The sequence below is a fragment of the Mercenaria mercenaria genome, chromosome 6 (genome assembly GCF_021730395.1).
Source record: "Mercenaria mercenaria strain notata chromosome 6, MADL_Memer_1, whole genome shotgun sequence".
In the NCBI taxonomy this organism is placed as follows: Eukaryota; Metazoa; Mollusca; class Bivalvia; order Venerida; family Veneridae; genus Mercenaria; species Mercenaria mercenaria.
In genome coordinates this window covers 33709755-33732913 of record NC_069366.1, presented here as the reverse complement: position 1 = coordinate 33732913, position 23159 = coordinate 33709755, and the positions used below count along the sequence as shown (strand labels likewise).

General features: G+C 33.0%; 1 protein-coding gene across 4 annotated transcripts in view; it reads right to left on the bottom strand.

The window, feature by feature from the left end:
- Window positions 1-23159, bottom strand: part of LOC123549170 (small conductance calcium-activated potassium channel protein 2-like) — a 107151-nt gene that overhangs the window by 7882 nt on the left and 76110 nt on the right. The window contains exon 1 of one of the 4 annotated variants that reach the window (XM_045337037.2): window positions 7628-7863. The exons of the other annotated variants lie outside the window; for them this stretch is intronic. Coding sequence (XP_045192972.2) covers window positions 7628-7684 — 57 coding nt within the window. The 5' untranslated portion in view covers window positions 7685-7863. Of the gene's footprint in view, window positions 1-7627; window positions 7864-23159 lie in introns of those variants that run through there. 4 annotated transcript variants of the gene reach the window in all.

The window sequence follows — 23159 nt, the reverse complement described above, 5'->3', positions numbered from 1 at the left end:
CATTTACCTGGGTTTTACTCGTTTTATGCTTGAATAGCGTTAGCGCATGTTCTTTTCGTGTTATAACATCTTCAGAATCCCTTGGGAATCGTAGGTACCCTCGCCGTAACGGGCTCGATTACCAACCACTCCCTCGGGATTCTGCAAATGTTATAACACAAAAAAAATGCGTTATCCCTCACAACCAGACAGATAAAAAAGAGATGAACATGTTGAATCCGACACAAATTAAACACTACCCACAAAGAGTTCACTCTGTTGAAGTCAACACAAATATTACATCAAGAAGTAATAAACTACGAGATCTTGTGACTTTTGATGACCAATCAAAGCTATGTAGAACTGGATACCCGTCTTAAATGTTCGGGATCATTATGTCTTTATAAGAATAACTTATGTTCTAAAATTCAATATGGTATATCATTAAAATAATGATTTTCCTGTCAAGTGGATAGCCCAGTATAACAAAATTTATAAGGTTTAAGCAAAAGATATAATACATGTATATAGTATAAAAAGTACTTTTTTTATCACAGTTAACCTTAAATCTCTAATTCATATAAACGACAAAGCATGTACAAAGTGATTCAAACAAATAAATAATAAATAGTATCTATTCGTTCTTAACAATTTATTTTAATATGCGCCTTAACGTCGACTTTATTTACTAGACTTTATGTTCCCGGACTCTAATTGTATTGTTATAAAAAGTTCCAGTTTCAGAACCTTTCAATTTTGATAAAACAAAATTACAACCATTAAGTCTAGTCCTTTTGCGAAAATTGAAAACTGAACTGGATATCTGCTGAGGACATTTGGCGCGCTACCATTGAACCTTTGAAATCAAACTGTAAGCCGAAGCAAAAGGAAGTAATACCTAATCACAGAGTTTTGGTCTCAAGTAAATGTGTGACAGAATTCTCTCAAGCAGGGAACAGTTTATTAACCTTTACCCTGCTTAATTTCTAAACTGGACTGGTCCATCATTCAATTTGGGTAGTATCACTTATTATTCTAAAGGGGGTTCACTGAAAATTTATTAACTGAATAGCGAACCGTGTAGATCAAGAATCAGCCTGCACTGATCTTGGTCTGTACTGTTCACAAAAGCAAAATCACTTGCTGCCAGCATGCTAAAGGTTAATAAATACGGTAAAGCGTTTGTGGTACTAGGGAGGAGGCGGGTGCCATCCTTAGCTGTAACCCCTGGTCAAAAATGGATAAAACGTTGTATTCCCTTAGTGATGTATTATACATTTGTAGTTATAAGGACTAAAATTTGTTTAATGTGTTAAGAGATTTAAAAGATCTTTCCTAAAGGTATGGGTTTATATAGTTTTTAAGTATAGACATTTGAAGATTTTAGCGAAAATGTAAACGATCATAAAGCTTTATATACAGAATTAAAGAGAGTAAGTTGTTAAAAGTACATGTAAATAAGAAAACAATCATTTTCTGACAGGAGTTTGACTCTACGTAACAACTTGTTTTACTTGTCAATTATATCTCCAACTAATGCATGGAAATTACAAAATATGCAAAATGCGACGAACTCATTTTTACACCGATTTCCAAAAATTCTTGACAACAAAATTCGCATTTACCATTATTCAGTAATGTTTAAGTGTCGAGTACATGAGAGATATATCTATTAGGTTATCTATCGCATCCTATTTTACAAAATAACAATTCCAACGCTTTGATCTACACAATTACTTCCTCTGTTTGTAACGGTATCGGATTTGTCTTGACACTATGCCGGTTTCAGTTTTGCAATTAACGTCTTCCCTTATGTGTTGTATATTATACATTTGGAAAGGGATGGTGAAATAACAGAATTACCGCTTCTGTTCGATAAAGCAGAATATCTGACTAGCAGGTGGTCGGTGGTTTCCATGTCCGGGTAATAGCACAAGCGTGAAATGTTTAGTGCTTAGATATCATGCATCTGTCGTGCATAAAAATCAATGCATATATCATTGAATAATGATGAAAATGCCTGAATTATTCTTGTTTTCGGGAAGGTGCATGTACACAAGTACTATCACACGCAGTCGAAAATTCCTGCAATATATCTCGTCTCTACACAAAGAACTACCTACTACCTGCGAGAATATTTCCATGAGACTCTTAGCCTTTACACGGAACCAGCGTGTGAAAGATCATTTTAATCGAATGTTTTCACCCTTATTCCCAATGCTAAGCAACATATTTACACCTTCATTAGAATTACGTCAGCAGTTGTGTTAAAAGCAAGTCATGGGAGTTCAATGATGGATCGGCTAGGCCAAAGCGAGGGTTACATTATAAAATGTATCAAGGAAGATTGGAAGACAGAATTTCTGCAGACATAGTTACTGTAGATGACAAAGCCCGATGTCAAATATACATGGAAGACGCGTGTGTCATTAACACCCACGCATTCATATTGATCTAAACACTGGGTAAAGTTATTATGTAGCTACATGTTTATTGGTTTCTTATCAAAACCACATGAAAGGAGAAAAGAGTTTCAGAAGTTCCAAGTTTTATCTTTGAAACACGATCAGTGAGAACAACTTAAACGAAGAACAATTAATCTGGTCGACGCTTTTAATTTTGATAAATTCCTTTTCCTCTAGATCAATATATTTGTTTACTTATATGGCAAATTTCCAGCTTTTCATGATACAGATATACCTCATGTATCCTTCGGGTATCATATCATGCACGGGCGGTCACTTCGATAGAACCAGTTACCTTCCGTAAGCTATCTTCTTATATTTTCTTGAACTGGTGGAATAATAATATTTTATTAAATTTCTCGTCTGAAATTTTGGCCGTTAGTTGGCTCTACTTTTCTCGAATCATCGGAAAGAATAAATTATATTCTACTGAATTGTTCTGCGAATTTCGTTCGAATTTAGATACATTAAACATGATATTAGGAAAACTTGGATATTTGGTATTCCAGAATGGAGATGACTACGGACGAAGAGAATATGTCTATTAATTAAGGTTTTTGATTTACTTTAGATTCTTATTTTTTAAACGAAATATTACACGGAAAATATTCTTTCAACAAGGTGATTCAGTCAAGCCATATTGGCTGTACGTAAAAGGAAATTGAGAAGATTTTTATATTTTGTTGTTGATAGTATTATCTCGAAATCCAGGCCCATGCAACGTTGTCCAAAATATAGGACACGTACTTAGTGTGAGTTACCGAAGTGCTCGTTTTATGCAAAAAAAAAATATTTTGCAAAAGGTACAGATTTCACACATCATTAAAATCTTACTGAACTACAGTTAAGATAACATCTTTTCACACATTACATTTGTTGGAAATACTATATAGGGAACGGTTGAGTTAAGCGTTTCCTGTATAAATGAATTAAAGATTCTGGCAATTTCTATTGTTCGTTCCATATTTTTTGTTACAGCAATTTATTTTTCTTGTATTTTACGGTCCGTTTCTATCTGGCAAACATAAAACAAAGCAAATGACGCGAACCAAGAATATTGTCAGGCTGATAATGAAATATTAAAAGGTTTTCTTCTAGCAGAACATTTTTAGAATCCTTTGAAAATAATATGTTGACATAATACAAAGACATATAAAGAAGTAAAGGCCTTAAGTAAACTTACGCCAATACCCTAGTGGAATATTGATCTTGCCTTCACTGAAAACGTTTATTTTTGTTTTTGCTTTTTATAATATGATAAAAAGGTGTCCATTAAAGTCCTCTTTGCATACTATCTAAAAGTTTTACAATCATTTTAATTTTCTCTGTTTGTAAGCTTTAACTCTGCATATATTTTAACAATAGCCATTTTCACTTCAAAATTATGAGATTTTATCATGCACAAATATCTTACTTAACCATTAGCCTGCTGGCGGCAAGTGATTCTGCCTTTGCGGCCAGCGCAGACCAAGATCAGCCTGCACATCCTTGCAATCTGATCATGGTCTGCACTGTTCGCTATTCAGTCAGTAAATTTTCAGTAAACGCCCCTTCAAATGATAAATGGTATTGCCCAAATTGAATGATGGACCAGTCCATTATAGGAATTTAGCAGGCTAAAGGTTATTGAACATTTAAACAACAAAAGAAAATAAATTTTGCAATTAGCAATAAAATTTAAAAAAAACTAATTTTATTTCATGTTAAGATCTTTAGTCAAAGGACGGTAAATAACTTACCGTTCTTGCAAATAAGAAAACATTTTTTCGAAGGATCACTTTCGCAGAATTGTCAGTCACAGTAAAATTAAAAAGGTTTACAATGAATCGATTGCAACTAAAATACCTTTTTAGAAATATCAAGTGAAATTTTATATCCGAAAATCTAGCATTTAATTGTCAAGGAACAATTCAATACAAATCCGATAAAAATTGTGTTATGAAAACTTTCATTCCAACATTAGTCCTCAATGAAGATGTACAATCAGGAAAGAGAGAATGAATTATAAATGACGTGTCAGAGTTATTTACAATCGTCATTAGTTTTTCCCTGTAAATTGACCAATATTGCCGAGTAGGACACAAGGGACAATAGAAGTTAAAGGCACCACTTACACAGTATAGTAATTATTTCTTTAGGCTACCGTTTAGGTATGAGCACGTTATGTTTGGAGTTGAATGCTTAAACTGTACGTGTGGTCTGAGAACGACCTTTTATTCTGCGAGAATGTGTTTGGGTACGTAGGTTTCTCCTTGAGGCAGACTTTTACAAATGAGCAGTTATTCTTTGAGAATAAAAGTTTCAATAATGGTTATTCTGTGAGCCCAAAGTTTAAGTATGAACGGTTATTCTGTGAGACACAAGTCTAAGTACGAGCGGTTATTCTGTGAGCCCAAAGTCATTACGAGCGGTAATTCTGTGAGGCCAAAGTTTAAGTATGAACGGTTATTCTGTGAGACAAAGGTTTAAATACGAGTGGTTATTCTGTGAGGCTAAAGTTTTAAGTATGAACAGTAATTCTGTGAGACAAAGGTTAAAGTTAGTCTGTTACATCGATCTGTCTTATCGAATACAGAGGGTAATATGTAGTATTTAACGCGTGGAAGAGTCTAAAGTACAAGTGGTTATTCTGTGAGGTAAAAGTTTATGTATGAAGGGTAATTCTCTGACATGGAGGTCTAAATACGAGCGGTTATTCTGTATGTTCAAAGTTTAAGAATGGTGTTTCTGTTAAGTTACAGTTTAAATCAGTGCAGTTACAATTTGGGCATGACCAGTTACTCTTGGTGATCTAAGTTGGATATAAACGGATGTACAATAAGGCTGATGTTTTAGGAAAATCATTTATTCCATGAGGCTACAGCTGAGGTAGGATCATTAACTCGAAGTATAGGTTGAAATGTTATGCTGTGAGGCTGCATTTAAGTTATGAGCAGTGATGTTGTCAGGTCGAAGTAAATGCATTACCAATATGCTATGAGGCTGAAGTTGTGAGCAATTTTTTGTTATGAGGTTTGGGTTTTGGCACTAACACTGTGGTGTTGCAGCTCGGTTTGTGAGCTGTTATACTGTGAGACTGAAGTTTAAATTAGGGCACTAAAACCTCTATTGCAGAAATATAGCTGAACAAAAGGATTTGAGCGCAAAATAATCCCTAAAATTCCCTTGAAAATGTTTAGACCTTTACCTTCGACAATGAAGCCAACAATCACACAAGGAAATCTAAATATCCCTTTTACCAGTGAACATACAGTATACATATCCTTTCCGCACCTGTAACGTGATAAAACGTATTAGCGTCTGATGGCCCTTTCACGCTTCCGTAGAATCAACATTTATTACACGAAATTCATTTTGAAAATATTTCTGAAATGTCTAGGTCTGCAGCTCTCAAATACGGACTCATGACTATCGACCAATCCAAAGGCGACTTTCGTTTTCAAGTTTTGCATGTCTATTTTCATATTCTTTATTTCCGGAAATAGCTTAAGGTCGAGTTACGTCATTTTCTGTGTTGTCAAAACATACATATGCCTGGCGAGATTGCATAAAAATGTGCCCGGTGTCCTAAGGATATATCAAACATGTTATGTTAACTAACTTCCCTTGACAACAGCTATATATGAAAACGTGCTTCATTAAAGTGAAAGGTTCAATTTTGCGATAAAACAAGTATATAAGGAAAGGACAAAAACAGTTTTAGCCCACACATTATGTTAGATTTCAGATTGAAATTTAATCATTATCTTTTAAGATACGGTCAAAGATGCTGTGATAGTTTATTAAAAATTTACAGTGTCAGTGCTAACAAAACTAATTACTGCGTTAAAACGTACTAAAATTCGATGTAAAGTTCTTGCATAAATTTAAATATCACACACATAAAATTCCAAAGTCCGCGTTCATATCGGGGTAGTTGTGGAACACGTTGGTGGGAATATTTTGTTTAACAAAAACATTAAGATTCCCGCTGCTCTTGTTTGAGAACTCGATCGATGAAAATCGCTTGTAAAGTGATACTCAAGAAAATCTGTTTTCAAAGCACGAAAGTGAAATTGTCTGTTAAATGTTTCTTTTATTACTGCATTTGAGCGCTGCTTCATGAATGAAAAACTATTTACGTGAGAAAGTTTGTATACAGAACTACCTTTCCAGTGAGCATGTGATCAAACTATGTGACACTGGCTTAACGTTGACTGGAACATCACACGAAATATAGTGTTCTTACATTTTGATCAAATGATAACTTCACGACAAATTTCATTTCATGTGACATGCATTTTTCAAACATTGTATGCTGCCGTGATAATTCATACTGTGTTAACAACTATTTCAAGTGACAAATTTTACTGTTTAAACATATATAGCTTCCAAGGCAGATTTGCTCAATCTCCTGTAAAATTTAAGTTTACCCCAAGTTCGGGGAAAGTCAAAACTAAGTGCTTACCTCACAAACCAGTTCCCGATAAAAAACCCCCAGAAATTTCTCTATCTCTATCTGCCTCTTATATATTTTGAAAATTTGTTCTTTCCATCGTTTGCTTAAACAGTATCTACGAACATGATTATTTTAACTATTGCAAAATACTCTAATCCTCGTTCCAACTAGCCCCGGTCTCCCTACTTGACACTATCCATTTATATTCGACATTGTTAAACCGTGTAAGTGTCTCTAAAGTACCCTTCTGGTAATTAGATACCATAAAAGTATTTCATCATTTTTTTTTTTGCGATAAAAGATCTATAATTGGTGTGCCTGATGATTCAAAATGTTTTAAATAGGTAGCAACGTATGTTCAGTATAAAAGATCTGTTGCTCGGGTAATGATTTAGATATCATTTCTACACATTTGAAAGAAAAAAAAGAAGATTTTTTTTTGTAAATAGAGTCAGTAAATCATTCCCCTGAATCACTTGACGACTCCTTTAAAACATGTTTGTTTACGTGTTTGAAGGCTATGTAGTATTTCTGAAGTTCTACCAACAATTCCCACTAAACGTCTATAAAGCGTCATAAATTATTCAAATATGCACTATTTACCTATGTTCATTACGAAATTCCGTATCTTTAACAACCCAAAACCCAATACATCATATTGCTATGCAAATAAATATGCCTAACGCTCATTTTTAAGCGACAATTTTGAATATAAGGAAAAAGAAAAAGACAACCGTTAACGTACCACAAAATCGTGAAAGATCTGCCGTATGCGCATCCTTCTATCCATGTATTTATTCATTGTTATTCCAGATTGTTATAAATAAAATCATTAGAAATATTTTCAAGAGAAAATGATTTCACACAAGCTTTTCCAGAAATTACAACACATTCTTTGAAGCCATGCGAAAGTAGTATTGTTTCTCGGATAGAAAGTTCTCTTCACGGGAAGATATTGGTCCAAAGGAAAATACCAATACTGTCTTTAAAGGTATTGCCAGTCGTCTTATAATAGACACCTCTGTCGCAATGCTTTAATTGCTATTAATGAACTATTCATGTATATTTTCGTCAACGGAACCAAAATTAAACATGATGCCGACAGAGGCACACAGAATGTTTGTGCCACTGTAAATCATTAAAACAAATGTGATTTTTTTTCGAACATCTTTTTTTATTTATTCAAGGATTTACTTTGTACTGCATAGACAGGATCATAAATCAAAAGTTAAATATTAACACATAATGAAATTACTGAATTCAAACAAGCGTATATAAAAACAATATTTCCGATATCCCAAAACAACCACTCAAGATCACAGTCCCAGAACGTCCAAAATATTGCACCATTGTTTGTTAATGATTGGCCTTTTGTACATTATAATGTTTCTCTGACTTTGATAGATTTCCAATAACTCTTAGACAAAAATCTATCATATTCTGTTAATACTTTAATTGATCATGACTTTATATACTCCCAAGTGTGAAACTGTTTTCATTATGTTGATTTTTCAGTCTAAAAATCGAAACATTAACGTCACACAAATTATCTAGATTATTGATAACCCATAAAACCCTATACTTTCGTTTATGTGCAGAAATGTCTCCTGTTAGAAGAGACAATACTTGCAATTTAAGTGATGTATTGGTTGCATCAACTTATGTAATATTGTTTGAATGAAGAGTGGAATAAATTTAACCCGATCGTTAACCTTTATAGCTCTTCAAAACAAGTTTGTATTATACCAGAATGTTGCATGCTTTACTCTCATCGAGGTAACTACAAAAGAAAAGGATTGCAAGTGATTGTCAGCATAGTTTATAAAACGCTTAAAACGACTTTATTCGCCAGTGTTGTTAACTATGCACATTATACACTTATGATTATATTTTCTACAAACTATAGCAGCGAAAGAAAATAGTACATGAAGTTCTTTGGATAATCAGTCTCGTAGGAAAACGTGGCCGGAGTCTTTAACCCTTAACCTGCTATATTTCTATAATGGACTGGTCCATCTTTCAATTTGGACAGTACCACTTATTATTCAAAGGGGTTTTCACTGAAAATTTACTGACTGAATAGCGAACAGTGCAGACCATGATCAGACTGCACGGATCGCAAAGGCAGAATCATCTGCCGCCAGCAGGCTAAGGGTTAAACAGACGTTCAACTTTAGAATTATAAGTTTTGCAAATAGCACCACAGAACTAAATATAAAATTATTACTTCGGAAACAGACATATCGGAAAAAGTAGACAAAGGGCACCAAACGATTAAATTCATCAAATTAAAAACTGATAAAACAAAGCCAAAAACATGAGCGCAAGAAAATCTACATCAATTCAGGGAATAGTCAGATGATACTGTTAAAATTCAAGAAAAGTTGACAAACTAGGATTGAGATTAAGCATGCCGAGATAATCAGTCACAAAATTAGCAAATCAACTGACAATAGTTTAGACAATATCTCACTACAAAGTTCTTTACTAGATTTTGCAAACTGAATTATATATTGCTTCACACTAATATTGCACGAAAACGTCATTTTTAAAAAAAAACAGTATTACAATATTAGGGATTTATTGCATTATGTATTAAACTTTTATTATATGTATCTTTATTAAAGGTCATCTTTAATATTTTATGCATTCTTAAAATTGTTTTCAAAAGCGTTTCTTGCGGATACTAAATTTCGAAAGGACTAACAATAAGCTTCACTACAAACGAGAATTTATAACAATCTGATACATGCACGTCAGCGGCCTGTGGAGTTTCCACTTTTTCTATTTCATATTATAGTCAGATTATATTTGGCATCATTTCTGCGATATTTAAATATAGTTACATAAATACATGAATATGCAGAATATAACTTGAATATATTTGACTCGACATCGAAACAAAAGGAATCACACAATAGGAAGATCCCGAATGACAAAATCAGGAGCGTATAAAACAATAAATACTCTCAGATAATTATACCCCCGTGCTTCTCGTGAAAGTAATATATCTCAATAAACAAGTGCTATAAACAGCTTTCCCTTTCCAAAAACAGCCTTGAGTAGAGACAAACGCTCGAAATAGTGGGCAGACTTTAATTTTAGTTGCAGTTCCTAGCCGTCATTTTTAGAAATTCTGACCATATTGAACATTATGACCTTTACCAATCCCGGGAATATTTTCATATCCAAATAAAAAGCAACATTTCAGTAATGAGTATCATTAGTAGATTTATAAACCATTAAATATGGTATATCAGATCGTTCTAATAAAGTTTTTAAATCACGTTCGCGCCAGCAGACTTTAATTTATATTTGTTCAGAACTGTTATTGCCGCTGTTTATGAGCTAAACACCTAACAGATGTTTCTATTCTCTTGTCCAAATCGATTAAAGGCCATATCAGATAAATTTCTTTAATCAATTGAACCTCCGTTTCTAATTTACTGAGACTGGCAAAAAATGGCGCATTGATTTGCTGAAGTCTATCCTGATTATGTCTTAAGAATAAATGACAGAATAATTGCATTCGTTTGCAATAATGAGTGTATATGTGGATACAATGGTTCAAATTATCTCAAAAAGTTCTGACAGTAACGAAGTAAAATCACAACATCCATTTAAGAGAGCGAGTGAATCATGATGATAGTCATAAGGTAATACGAAAGTTATTCTTATTACAGTAAATACGGTGTCATTTCAGAAGTTGATATATTTGCTATGATGCGTGATAATTTTATTGCTGGGTTCACTAAATGCATCTAGGGAGTCTGCTTTTACTTACATTATTTTTCTTGATTTTGTTGAAGTATACTTATTTTTTAAAAGTTATGATACATTAAAGAGAACGAATTCGTCTTGTTCGACAAAAGGCTGAAACAAAGTTGTTACTGCAAACATTTCACTACCTTTACTCTTTGAAAAGGACTAGTAACAGTAATCACGACATTACGTAGGAAGTTTTTGTCCCTGTCATTTTGTCGATTATTATGTTCAAAAATCGATAGGTTAACTGCAAACTTCCATTAAAAGTTATTGATGCTCTACACTCTTCTTTTTGCGCAAACTGACCCTCTTTAAAGGAAACTTTATGTGCATTTGATGTGATATATCCGTTGAATTCAGTCGAGTAATATTCTTTGATTGATGAATAAACCGCAGAAATCAATCATTTTACCAAATGCATTGCTTTAAAAATTGTATCGTTACATCAATATAGAAGTTTGTATAAATATATAAATTTCTTTAGATTACAGAGATATCAATTAAAAAACGGAAGAAATGGCCACAAAAGTATGCTTTAAATTCACCCATACATAATTTATCAGTCTGGATGAAGCAAGGACTTTAACTGATGTTGAATTCAAGAACAGAATTATATATTAAGGCTAAACAGAATGTTTATCGACAATGTGTGTGAGCCTTTGAGCGTTCGTGAGTGTCTTCGTAAATTTGAACTCGCCATCGGCCACACATTTGTACAACTGGGGTCTCGATCTAAACGCTCTGTCAATATCTCTTTTCTAAGTTCTGTTTATTCTATTACATGGCTGATATCATAGAAATTATTGCCGTTTCATATTCTACACATGTTTGATGAGCTAAAGTCTAAACTAAGGGAAATATCTGTGAAAATTATTTCTAATGTCATGCATGCTTTTTAAAAAAAATATTTATTGAATGGCTTTTTGCCTTTGTACAAATAATGCCCTTGTAGAAATGGGTGGGCGGAAGAAAACGACCTTCGAGACAAATTTCGGCAAATTTAATACAGTAATTTTAACTAAATATTGAAGTTCAACCAACTTGAAGGAAATTGACTTTTAGTGGTACTGATGGCAAGAAGTTTGGTAACAATTTAAGAACTTCTGAAGTGTAAATTGGATAACTGATGTTTTATCATGAATACAATAAAAATGTTAGAAGTGTGCCCTGTTAAAGAATTTGACTATAAAGTTCGGTCTAGGAGATACAGGCTTGATTTTGACCGCTAAACTATTAATATTCATGGCATAATTGGTAAATGACTTTATGATATATTAATTTCAAAACAAGTTTTGTCAAACCGGGTCTGCTATTAGTTTGCATTGTGCCTTCTATGTTTCCCTAAGATCTTCTTATCTCACAACAGCATTTTAAGTGTTGTGTGGCGATCGTCAAATGTAGTAATACTCTCTGTTCCTTTAAGACTATAGAATGCATTGCTTAAATAGGTTTTGTGCTTCCGAAGAGTCTTCTTATAAACTGTACTATATTGTTATCATTCTTTTCGAAAGAAGTTGAAAATATCCGAAATCCGGAACTGAATCAATCTTCATTTTCAATGTATGAATTATAACAATTACTTTTCGTTAGAAATTTAATCTCTGAAACCTCAGGGCCTAGACATAGGAACATTAGTATTCACAAATCTCAGCACATTCGAGAAGATTTTATAAAAAAACACTCTATTCAAATCTAACAGAACGGAGAAATGTTGGAAACTTAATGTTTTGCAAATATCGATTATATCACACTGCCTTTTCCAAAAACATTGTTTAAAATATAGGATATAATGCAAGTCTGTTTATCCCACACAGAAGCCATAATGAGTTATATGTATTTGTGTAACACAATAAATGGGCTCGTTTACAGATTAAAAATCCACCCATTTATCTTCTTCTTTAGTCGGTGACGGTGATACTGTACATAAATGTGTGACAGTCTCTTGTTTTGCACAGATAGAATAAATGCACAATGTTTTTAGTAAAGGCAGTAAAATTTTCCCCATTTCTAGAAGCTTCCTAATTAATTATACATTTTTAATATACAATACATTAAAAGATACGATAATAAAATATGATGTGTACATGTGCAATAACAACAAAACATGATATTATACCACAACAAATTGTGATATATACATTTGCAATACAATATACAAAAAAAACATGAAAATATACCATAAAAATGTGTATATTACATTGTATATGTTTAAAAGATCGGTATCCTGACAATAAATTTGATTTTCTGGTACTCCTGGAAAGCAAACCATTAATATTTGCAGCAAGCTAGTGTAAACATGTAAATATAAGAATTAAATGCTACTTTATACGGATATAAACCACATTAGGACTTCTTGCAAATCCATCAATCTCGATTTGCAAAATGTCCAAATGTTGTTTATATCGGTATAAACGCACGAAATTGCATTTAATTCCTAAATCAATTCTGATATATACATGACAATATATCATACATGACAATATATATAACAATGAATTATGATATACCACAACATTTGATAATATAGCACACTACTTAATAAAACATTTCACAAAACATAATAAACTTTTCTTCAACAATAACGTAATTTTACAAATGTAAGTACAAATACAGTTAAATAAAAACAGAGACTTCAACATTTGTGTAACCTGTCAAATACTACAAATTCTACTATTCGTACCAGTAACAGAATAGCTCAGATGTAGGGCATGCCGAAAAACGTTCAACATATCGTTTTCTTTGTGGGTTCGAATCACAACAATGAGGATAACTATTCTTTCAAAGTACCTGCATATTATGAGACTGAGCTATTTGCCGTATACAACTTGACTAGTAAGTGTTAACGAAATAACAACTTTTACTAGCAAACAATTATACAAGCAGTTAGAATTCTTTCTTCATCTTTTATCATGAAATGGGTCCGTCTTCGTGTTTGCATTGAAGCAGTGTAAACAATCAATTAGCATTTGCAAAGATATTCTGTACGAGTCCGTATAAAACATCTGATCTCCATAGAACCTGATTTGACCTATGATGGCAAAAAAAGAGAAGAAAAAATGGAAAAGAGCGATAACTTCGCCTTTCTTTAGCAGGCAAATAAAATGTCACATCATTTCAAATATTTTCAAGCTCTTTTGGTATGTATGTCAAAGTCTATGCTTCTCTCGCTTGATCTTTTTACGCTTTGGACCGAGGCAAGTCGCAAGAAATATAAGATACTGTGTTCGTCGTCTCATATCAAAAATCTGTATGCCAAGTAATTTACAAGTCGGTAAATTGAAAGGAATTGAATCATTTCATAACTCTGTACCCCCCCCCCCCCCACCACCCCAAATAAAAAAATAAATGTCAATAATATATAATGTAGTGTACGCTAATATTTGCCAATGCAAGCACAGCAATGTTGCCAAGAGTGTTTAGCACACCTCATTCAACACACGCCACAAACACCTCATTCAACACACACCAAAAGTCATAGAGACCTACTATAACTTAAAAGTTCTAGAACGTTTATATACAGCTACAAATATAGTGTTTTACTTAATTCTAAACTGCAATTTTACATAATTTTCTTCTATCTCTCTATCTTCCAGTACTGTCTAACCCTTTACAGGGACGTAGACATTTTCGTGCGCGTCAAGCCACAAAGATTGTTAGTAGAAAATAAAAGAAAACCGGGCCAAAATAAAAGGGAAAAGAAAATTTGTTAGTAATTTAAAAGATGAAAACAGGGGTGAAGAGCAAGGTTATGGTGTAATGTGTTCAATGTTGCAAACAGCGGCACTGAACTGCTCAAGTTTTGGAAGAAAGGGAATGTCAGGTGGAAGATTATTCCATAGGACTATAGTCCTGGGGAAAAAGGACGATTTGTAGTAGTCAGTGGTTGCAGAGATTAACCTGTAAGACAGTGGATGATAATGACGCGATTGCCTTGTTAGGGGGATGAGATAATCTTCCAACGGGATTGCAACTAGTTGATCTGCAATTTTGTACATAAGAGAGAGTCGGGAGTCAATGCGCCGGAGATCTAGCCTGCGTCATTTTAGGCTGTATAACATATCAGTGACACTGGAGGTGCGACCAAAGTAGGACATAGCCCAAAGCGCTGCCCGTCTTTGGACCGCTTCTATCTGGTCTATTTGGGTTTGTGTGTATGGTGACCAGACTTCGGAGCTATATTCCGGCTGAGATCTGACGAGGGTCTGATATGCCATGGACTTAAGGGGTTTGGAGTTTACCTTAATATTTCTGCGAAGGAAACCTAGAGTTTGGTTTGCCATTTTGGTTGACCTATACATGAGGACGTCCCTCGAGTGATCATTTGAGATATCCACGCCAAGGCATTCTGCTGAGGCGACAGATTCTAGTAGTGTATTATGCAGGTAGTATTGTGAGGGAATAGGATGTTTCCTTCTTGTGACGTGGATAACTTGACACTTGGAGGGAGTGAATTCCAAATCCCAGTCTAGATATAACCAAACATGTAAAATTCTTTTGTATGTGAACCTCTCTGTACAGCTTTTACAGGTTAGTCATTATTTAATCGGATATCAACATACACTTACTGACAAGTAAAGAACTAAATGTAATCAATAGGATGTATTGCATTATTTAGCCCTTGTATTTTATAATCTTGAACAAATGTATGTTTTTAGACATTCCATATTTTGGTAACAATGGGGCATATTTAGCTGAAAGCGATTGAAAATGTTGTAAAACAGCACTAGAAGAATTAAAATGTGATTGAAACTATTGGCAGACTTTAAATATAACTTTTGAAAGGTACATGTATATTTATCGGAGATACTGAGCAATGACGCAGACCTAACAGTTTGATTTTCCATTTTAATCCATTATAGGCACATTTTTATTCCAATATTGTATTAACGTACTTAAATACTCAGAGTTTGTGAGTGCATTTATTCATGTCTCGATATTTCGAATCAGAGCAGACCCAAGACATATCAAAATTATGTTAACTTGTTATTCGGATAGACAAGCTCCTAAGTAATGAATGTAAAAGTGGAGACTTGGACAAAGCCTACTGTTATCACATACTAAAAAACAGGAGTGGATATAAATGAGATAGAAGAATATTGAAAGATATTTTAACCATTTGTTGTAGAGCTATTAAACATTTGTTTTTATAAACTTCAAAATAGTTGTCTTGACAAGAGTGGGACTTTTTATAGATCACTGGATCGCGGGAACGGAAAATTGTAAGGTCATTACGTCATTGTCACAGCGTTGAAGTGTCTGTTTTAGATCAATACGTTTACTTTTGAATTACTTTTAATGTCAATAGCGTGTACTTTTATACAACGATAATCAAAAGTTAACAAATTTCAACATAACACATTACAAAAGCCACATTAATCTTTTCAGTCCTTCGAGAACTGCTGTTAGGATATTCAATTCTCTATGGCTACAACGGCATGCGGCTGTCTTCGAATAAATTGCCCCTTGTCGCTTTAGGGTCTTAAAATTTTGATTCAACATACTTTGACTTGAACATTGTTGTTTTCATATATCGTATCTTTTTTAACCATTGAGTGCGTAAGGGATACAGCCCATGACTTTTATTAAACATTTTTACATTGGTACATGGTAGGGATAAAGAGTGAAGGTTTGCGGGCAATTAACCAGTTTAAACTCCCCACTGATGTTTTGACACCGATCTTTCTAACGCGATGCCTCAGTATGTTGTGCCCTTATTGTCAATTTGGTTATCGAGGTATTGTGGATTCCGAACCAGTACATGTATGCCTAATATCAAACTTGTTCTTGTTTTATAATAATGAGCTCTTCCAACAGAGAAAACGTGGCATTTTCTTATCTTTATATTTCTGAGAGCACTAACACAGATGTTTTAAAAGATGAAGCCTATCATCAAATTACTAAATTACTAATTAGTAATCCGTTTCTTATCAAACGTGAACATTTTCCCAGTGTGACTCAATATTTACAGCTTCCAACGCTAAATGAATTTTCATGAGCAAAGCAAAGACTTTTTTCATCTATGTAATCTTTTCATAAATGAAATATGTCGGTTTATTACATTTTGTCACATGTTTGACGTCGTGGGAGTTACATAATGCCATAACATAATTCTGTATGATACTGTTTACATTTTGCAATTTGTAATTGCTGTTTAGAAATCGCAACATTAATGTCAGACAATCAAGCTAGGTTGTTGATAACCCATAAATCCCTATGTCTCTGTGACTTTCATTGAAGAGGACAATGCATGCAAATGATGCGATATATTGGTTGCATTTACTTAAGTAATATTTTTTGAATGAAGAGTTGAAAGAGTTTTGCCGGATCGTTAAGCTTCGTGTCTCTTGCAAAAATATTTGTTTAATGCCAGAATATTTGCGTGAATAGCACTTATAAAAGTAACTATAAAAGAAAGGGTGCAAGAGGAGTTTCAACAAATTCACAACGATTCTGGGAAGTACGCACATTGCATACTCTAGTGGAAAATCAGAACATCGTTTCCTATTAAACAGGCAGATACTATACATGTACACTGTAGCAGCAGACATGTTGGGGAAGCAAGATTGCAGTGATCATACATTCGTTTCAATGTTTTAGATTCTGGTAGTGTTAAAAGCAATACAATATATGTGGCTTTTAAAAATGAATATTATGCAAGAACAAGAAATATCTTTAAAAATGATGGTCGGCGAATTGTAATAAGGAAAGAAGTTTATGAATTTTTCATCTAACATTCATCTTTCATCTAACATTTTGCAAAACTAAACACCGCACTTTTACAATTTAAATGGTTCTCTTTTAATTTTTCGCAAAGGTTTCGTAGGGTTGCAATTTTGTTTCGTTTATCCTTAGACGAATAATTACAGCAGTAGTTTGATGAAGATTCATGAAGCGGTTCATGAGAATAGGTCATTAAACGTGTTTATATTTTTAGCTAAACTGGTCCCTACCCCCATTTGTAACAAAATAGCAAGATACCTTACGATATTGTTACACATCGAGTTTGATAAAAATTCATTACATTTTAGTGGTTAATGCGAAGAAAGGCATATCTACTTTTAGCTATAGTGGTCCCTAATAGGGTCCAAGTTCCTATATAAATTAATTTGGAAGAGGACCTTATAATGATGCTCCAGACCAAGTATGACAAAGATCCACCAATCTGTTCATGAGACGCTGTATAAAGGCATTTCTAGTTTTAGCTCTAGCAGCCCCTAAAAGGGGTTAAATGTCCCAGCTGAACAAAATTGGCTGCGGGCCTAATAAAGATGCTACAAATCAAGTTTGATTAGAATACATGAGAAAATGTCAATTAAAGGATTTTTTTATTTATTATTTTTATTTATTTCTAAAATAGGCCAACTGATCCCGTTTTAACAAATGCATATTCGCTATTCATGAATCTTTGGATACTAAAGAAAGATATTCATATATAATAAATCAGTTAAATAATTTATAACAAATATATCAAAGCAAACAAGTACTCATTTTAATATGCAAATTGAATAAGTCACAAAAGCAAGCTCTTTCTTTAATTTGATATATGTTGGTATTTGAACAGGTTTTAATCATATTTATTAAACTTACTTATCATTTTGAGATATAGCAATATTCTTGCTAAATATACTGAGCCAAAGTTAGTTTTAAAACTGTGAACAGCGTCGTTTAAGATAAAAGCTTTGTCTACATTTCACTCAGCGTAGCACAGTCAACAGAGTGAAAGAAATTGACACTCTCGTCCAATCAGGCAGAGTGTTGCATAAATCTTCCATTTTGATAAATTATCTATAATGCGTTATCAAGTAGTTTGATTTGCTAACTGAAGTCACGTGGCATAGGTAACGAAAACGAATTTAGACGGCGTCGCCGAAAAATATTGCGAACTAGTAGAAGAAGGGCTCCAAATGGTAGAATTTGTCAATCTCGAAAATGATAGGAAAAATTATCAGTCGTATTAAGCAATTCTCCTGTTATTCTGTGTAATCACGAAATAATTCGCAAACCAGGTTTGAGATCTGACAAAGATCATTTGCAACTAAATTAGCAAATCATTGAAATTTTGATGCTAACAGATATGAGTTTACTTGAGACAACATCACGTTGATCTTGTTTTCTTTCCAAAATCTTGCCAAATGCTTTCTATAATGCCAAACATTTTATGTTTCAAATACATATCATAATATATGCATGGTCAGCTTTTAACGAGAATTTGCAAGAATTCTCTCCCTTAATTATTGACTGTGTTAAAGCAATTCCCTTCAAACTGGATTTCCTCCCTTACATTAGCTCAAGTCGTGTCTTTCATTACCTAAGTCAATAATTCTGTCATGGATTTTGCATTGATCTAATACATGCATTTTGCTTTAGGTAATACACGGAAATAAGGGTCGCATGTTACTCCATAGAAAGCAACAAAACATGTAGCCAGTTTTTTTTTATATAAATCATGTTGTTTTATAGATTCATATAGAAGTATTATTCATGTAAAGATATAAAACATTTCTGTAAAAAACACTATGTTAGCTTATGATATTGCTAAATTCGTGCTGTCATGTAACAGAAAATGAAAACATTTAAATAAATTTCTTTTCTTTTGAAACTTTTTTTTTGAATCCTGCGAACATTGAAATCCGAAAATTAGTTCATAAACGAGCTTTCCCACAAACGCATGTATACATAATAGTTTTCCTCGAGAAAAACGAAACTTGTGTGAAGATACATGTATTCCATTTTGACTGATTGTTCTTGTCCATATAACGGTACTTTTGTTTAACTTTCATGTCTAGAAGTTTGCCTTTTAAAACATGGTATTACAATAAATTAAAGTAATAAACTAAACAATACTGTATTTGACAGGCAATGGCAAAGAAAAACCCGAGCAATTTAACAAACTTAAAAAACATACATGTTACTAAAACACGCGCACACATGTTTTATTAACTGGTCTTGATCCAAGGTTTTCCATAGAAATCAAAGAAAGAAAGAATCTATTGAATTATGAATCAAGTTTCTGATTTTTTCTACGTGTATCATAGAGATCCTAACCCATTTTTTTAAACAATTAGCTCTGATTCATCCTGTCTACTTATTTATAGTGTCCAAGTTACTTGATTATACATAAATCAAACATGCCATTCAGATATGTGTTTGTACATACTATACAATTCAATCATGAAATCAAATTTATCGTGTAAACTGAAGTCTTTAGCTGTAAAGGTGACTGTTTTTCATGTTTTCCACGAACAAAACCGTGGCAAAAAATGTAGGTCGTTCTAAAGAGATAATCCTACCGTGCAAACTCATGGAAAGCATGCAATTGTTTTTTTTTCAAGCTTGGATTTCATTTCTAAAGTAGACATGATATTGCGCGTCTGTTAATTTCACCCTGTCTTTGCACATCGTGGAAATCATGCTGTGTCTTTTGTTTAAATAAATTTACACATTCTCTCCCCCCTCTCTTCACTGAACCAGCTTTCAGTGAGGGCCTAACTTGCAAATTACACTATTTCATTAGAAAAGTATTCTTTGAAGTAGTTTTTCTCCTGTTGTCGAATGTTTCAATATTCCAAAGATATTTAGCTTTCAGTCGGAAATTATGTAATTTATGTTCATTCGTATTGTTTCCATAAAAAGTTTGGTGAAAAATCAAAGTTCTGCTTGTTCTATTCTGTTCTTTTCATTCTTTTGTATTTTTTTTATCAATTAGACAATTCTGAACGTTATTATTTTAAAGACTATATTGAATCGTACATCAGTTGTTGGTATATGCAGTTCCGTAAATTAACACGGTTTAAGTTACATCAGAACTTTAAGAAATCCACAAGTTTTTTTTATTTCTTGGTACACTTTGAAGTAAAATGGAAGCAGGAAGCCTTTACCCTATTACACTTAAAATTATATTATTGTATTGTTTATAAAGTCAAAAATACCTACATATGTGATAATAAATTGTCATGCTTTGGAAAATATGATTTATTTGCCTCTAAAGTAGAAGAAATTGAAAAGTTTACTGTTTTTCACTATATGTTCAATATAAGCAACGGTGATACTTTTAAAACAAAAGTGGAAGCAAGAAGATGTTCAGTTAGAATAAATATTTTCACATTAAATTGAAGAGAAGAAATTGAAGTTTCCTGTCATATCTGGTAAAATATTCACAAACCAAAAGACATATTAGAAATTAATCATTACAAATAAATTTCCTATATAATCTATTGCTCAAAGTAATGTCAATAGGGAAACCAATATTGCGTATCGGATAATTTTCAAGGGGGACAACCTACTATAATAAGCCAGTCAAATATAATAAAAGCTGGGGATGGTATCTATATGAAGTGTCATCTTTAGTTTTGTATCTATATCAATGTGTGCATTTCCTTAGGGCACTACTTCTCAAAATAACATGGCGATATTTTTTATTAAGATGCAAACTGGAGAAAATCACTACAAAAGCAATAATCTAGACTGTAACATATAATTTCATTCTATAAAATGATTCACATTTACTGTCATTTATTTGATATAATTACCAGCGATTTTAAGTTAAACAGTTTAAATCATATGCTTGATCCAGGTATGACAGAATAACAGACAAGAAACAAAAGTACTAAACTACCAGCAGTAAATCCTACGACAGACACAACAGCGTGAAGAAGCAATAAACATTCTTAGATAATAGATACCCTCGGTACTGGCTATCATGAAAGTGGCATATCTCATTAAACAAGTGGTATAAACAGCTTCTACTTTCCAAAAGCGAAGTTGAGTGGGAAGACTTGAAATTTATCCATGGTTTCTAGCTGCCATATTGGGAATGTCCTCCATCCTACTACTGGCTATAATGGAAACTTATGACCTTTAAATATTTGTGGGCATGTGGTTTCATTGTCTTAAAAGCTGTGTATTATAAGGAGGTTTATAATTACAGACTAATTCTATTTCAGATCATACAAATATAGATTTTATATCACATTCGCACAAGCAGACGCTATCTTATATTCGTTTAGCACCGCCATTTCCGCTATTTATAAGCTTAACGTCTTGTATGTGTTTTTATTCTATGGTCTTAATTGGTTTAGGCCCGTACAAAATCAATTATCAGTTGAACCTCCGTTTCTAATTTATTGAGATTGGCAGAAAATGACGCTTTGATTTCATGAAGTGTATGATTTAGTTCTGACAATGCATGGCAGGAAAATTGCATTCATTTGCAATAATGAACGTATATGTTCACATGATGAGTTTGAATTGTCTCAGAAAAAAATAACAGTAACGAAGTACGCGTAAGAGTTTAATCACTACGATCTGTTTACATGAGCCAGTCTCAGAGCGTTAAACCTATTAAAGTCAATACGGTGTCATTACAGAAGCTGTATTTGAGGTGCATGGCTATGAATGCATTTGGTGCGCTCAATCGCTTATCTCAATCATTTGGCTTATGATCTTTAGTTTTGCACTTGTGTTATGAAAGTTTTTTGACATTAAAAACAACGACTTTGTTGAAAAATAATTGTCACTGATAACATTCCATTACTTAGAGGAATGTTAGACGTGTAAAGAATATTAAGAGTTGTGTTAACCACAGTTTTGCGTAGTAAGTATCAGTTTCTGTCTTCCTTTTGAATATCATGTTCAAAATAATCAACGTTCAACTTAAGAGGAAAGTTGGTGAGATCTTATATTAATCCACATCCCTCGTAATTTGCGAAAACCGACTTTCTAGAAGAAGTATATTTTGCGCATATTCTTTGAATTAAGTTAAATTTTAACTTTTTGACTGATTAGTACCACATGCTAGCTTTTGTGTTATAAGAAATCAATAACTGCTGCAAAATTATATTATATTTGTTTTGTGCAATGAACAATAAATATTTTTTATTTGGTTTGTCATAATTTTGTAATAAAAGGAACATGTCTTTTGATCGGGATATTTTGAGACCAAATTCTGTTGTTCAAATATATTAGATTGCTAATTTAATACTATTAGGTAAAAGGTAAAATTTGAAAAAGATCTGAAAAGAAACGGCTACTACCAAAGTATGCTTTAAATATTCCATATATTGTTTAACAATTCTAATTAAGCAAATACCTTGTGTCTAAATTTGAGAATGTAGTCACTTACTAAGACTAAAGCTGAATTTATCTGCAATGAATTGTCGTGTGAATCTTGGTAAATTAAACGTAAGTTCGCCAACGGTCAAATACATGTACAGCTGGTTAATCGGTCGACTTAGTAACTATCACATTTTCCAGGCTGATTAATCCTAGTAACTCATGACTCTGTCGAAAAAATTGACAGCCCGCAGTTTGCGCTGTATGACAAATCTATATTCAACTAATGTTTGTAGAGCGAAAGTAAAAATGAAGTAAATAAATCATGATATATTATATACTAAAACACTTACTGTTTTGTGTTTTATTTTATATTTAACTGATATACAATATTTGTTCACAGTAACTGTACATTATCAACAAATCATTTAAAAATTTCTAAATTTTTAAAAATTTAAATG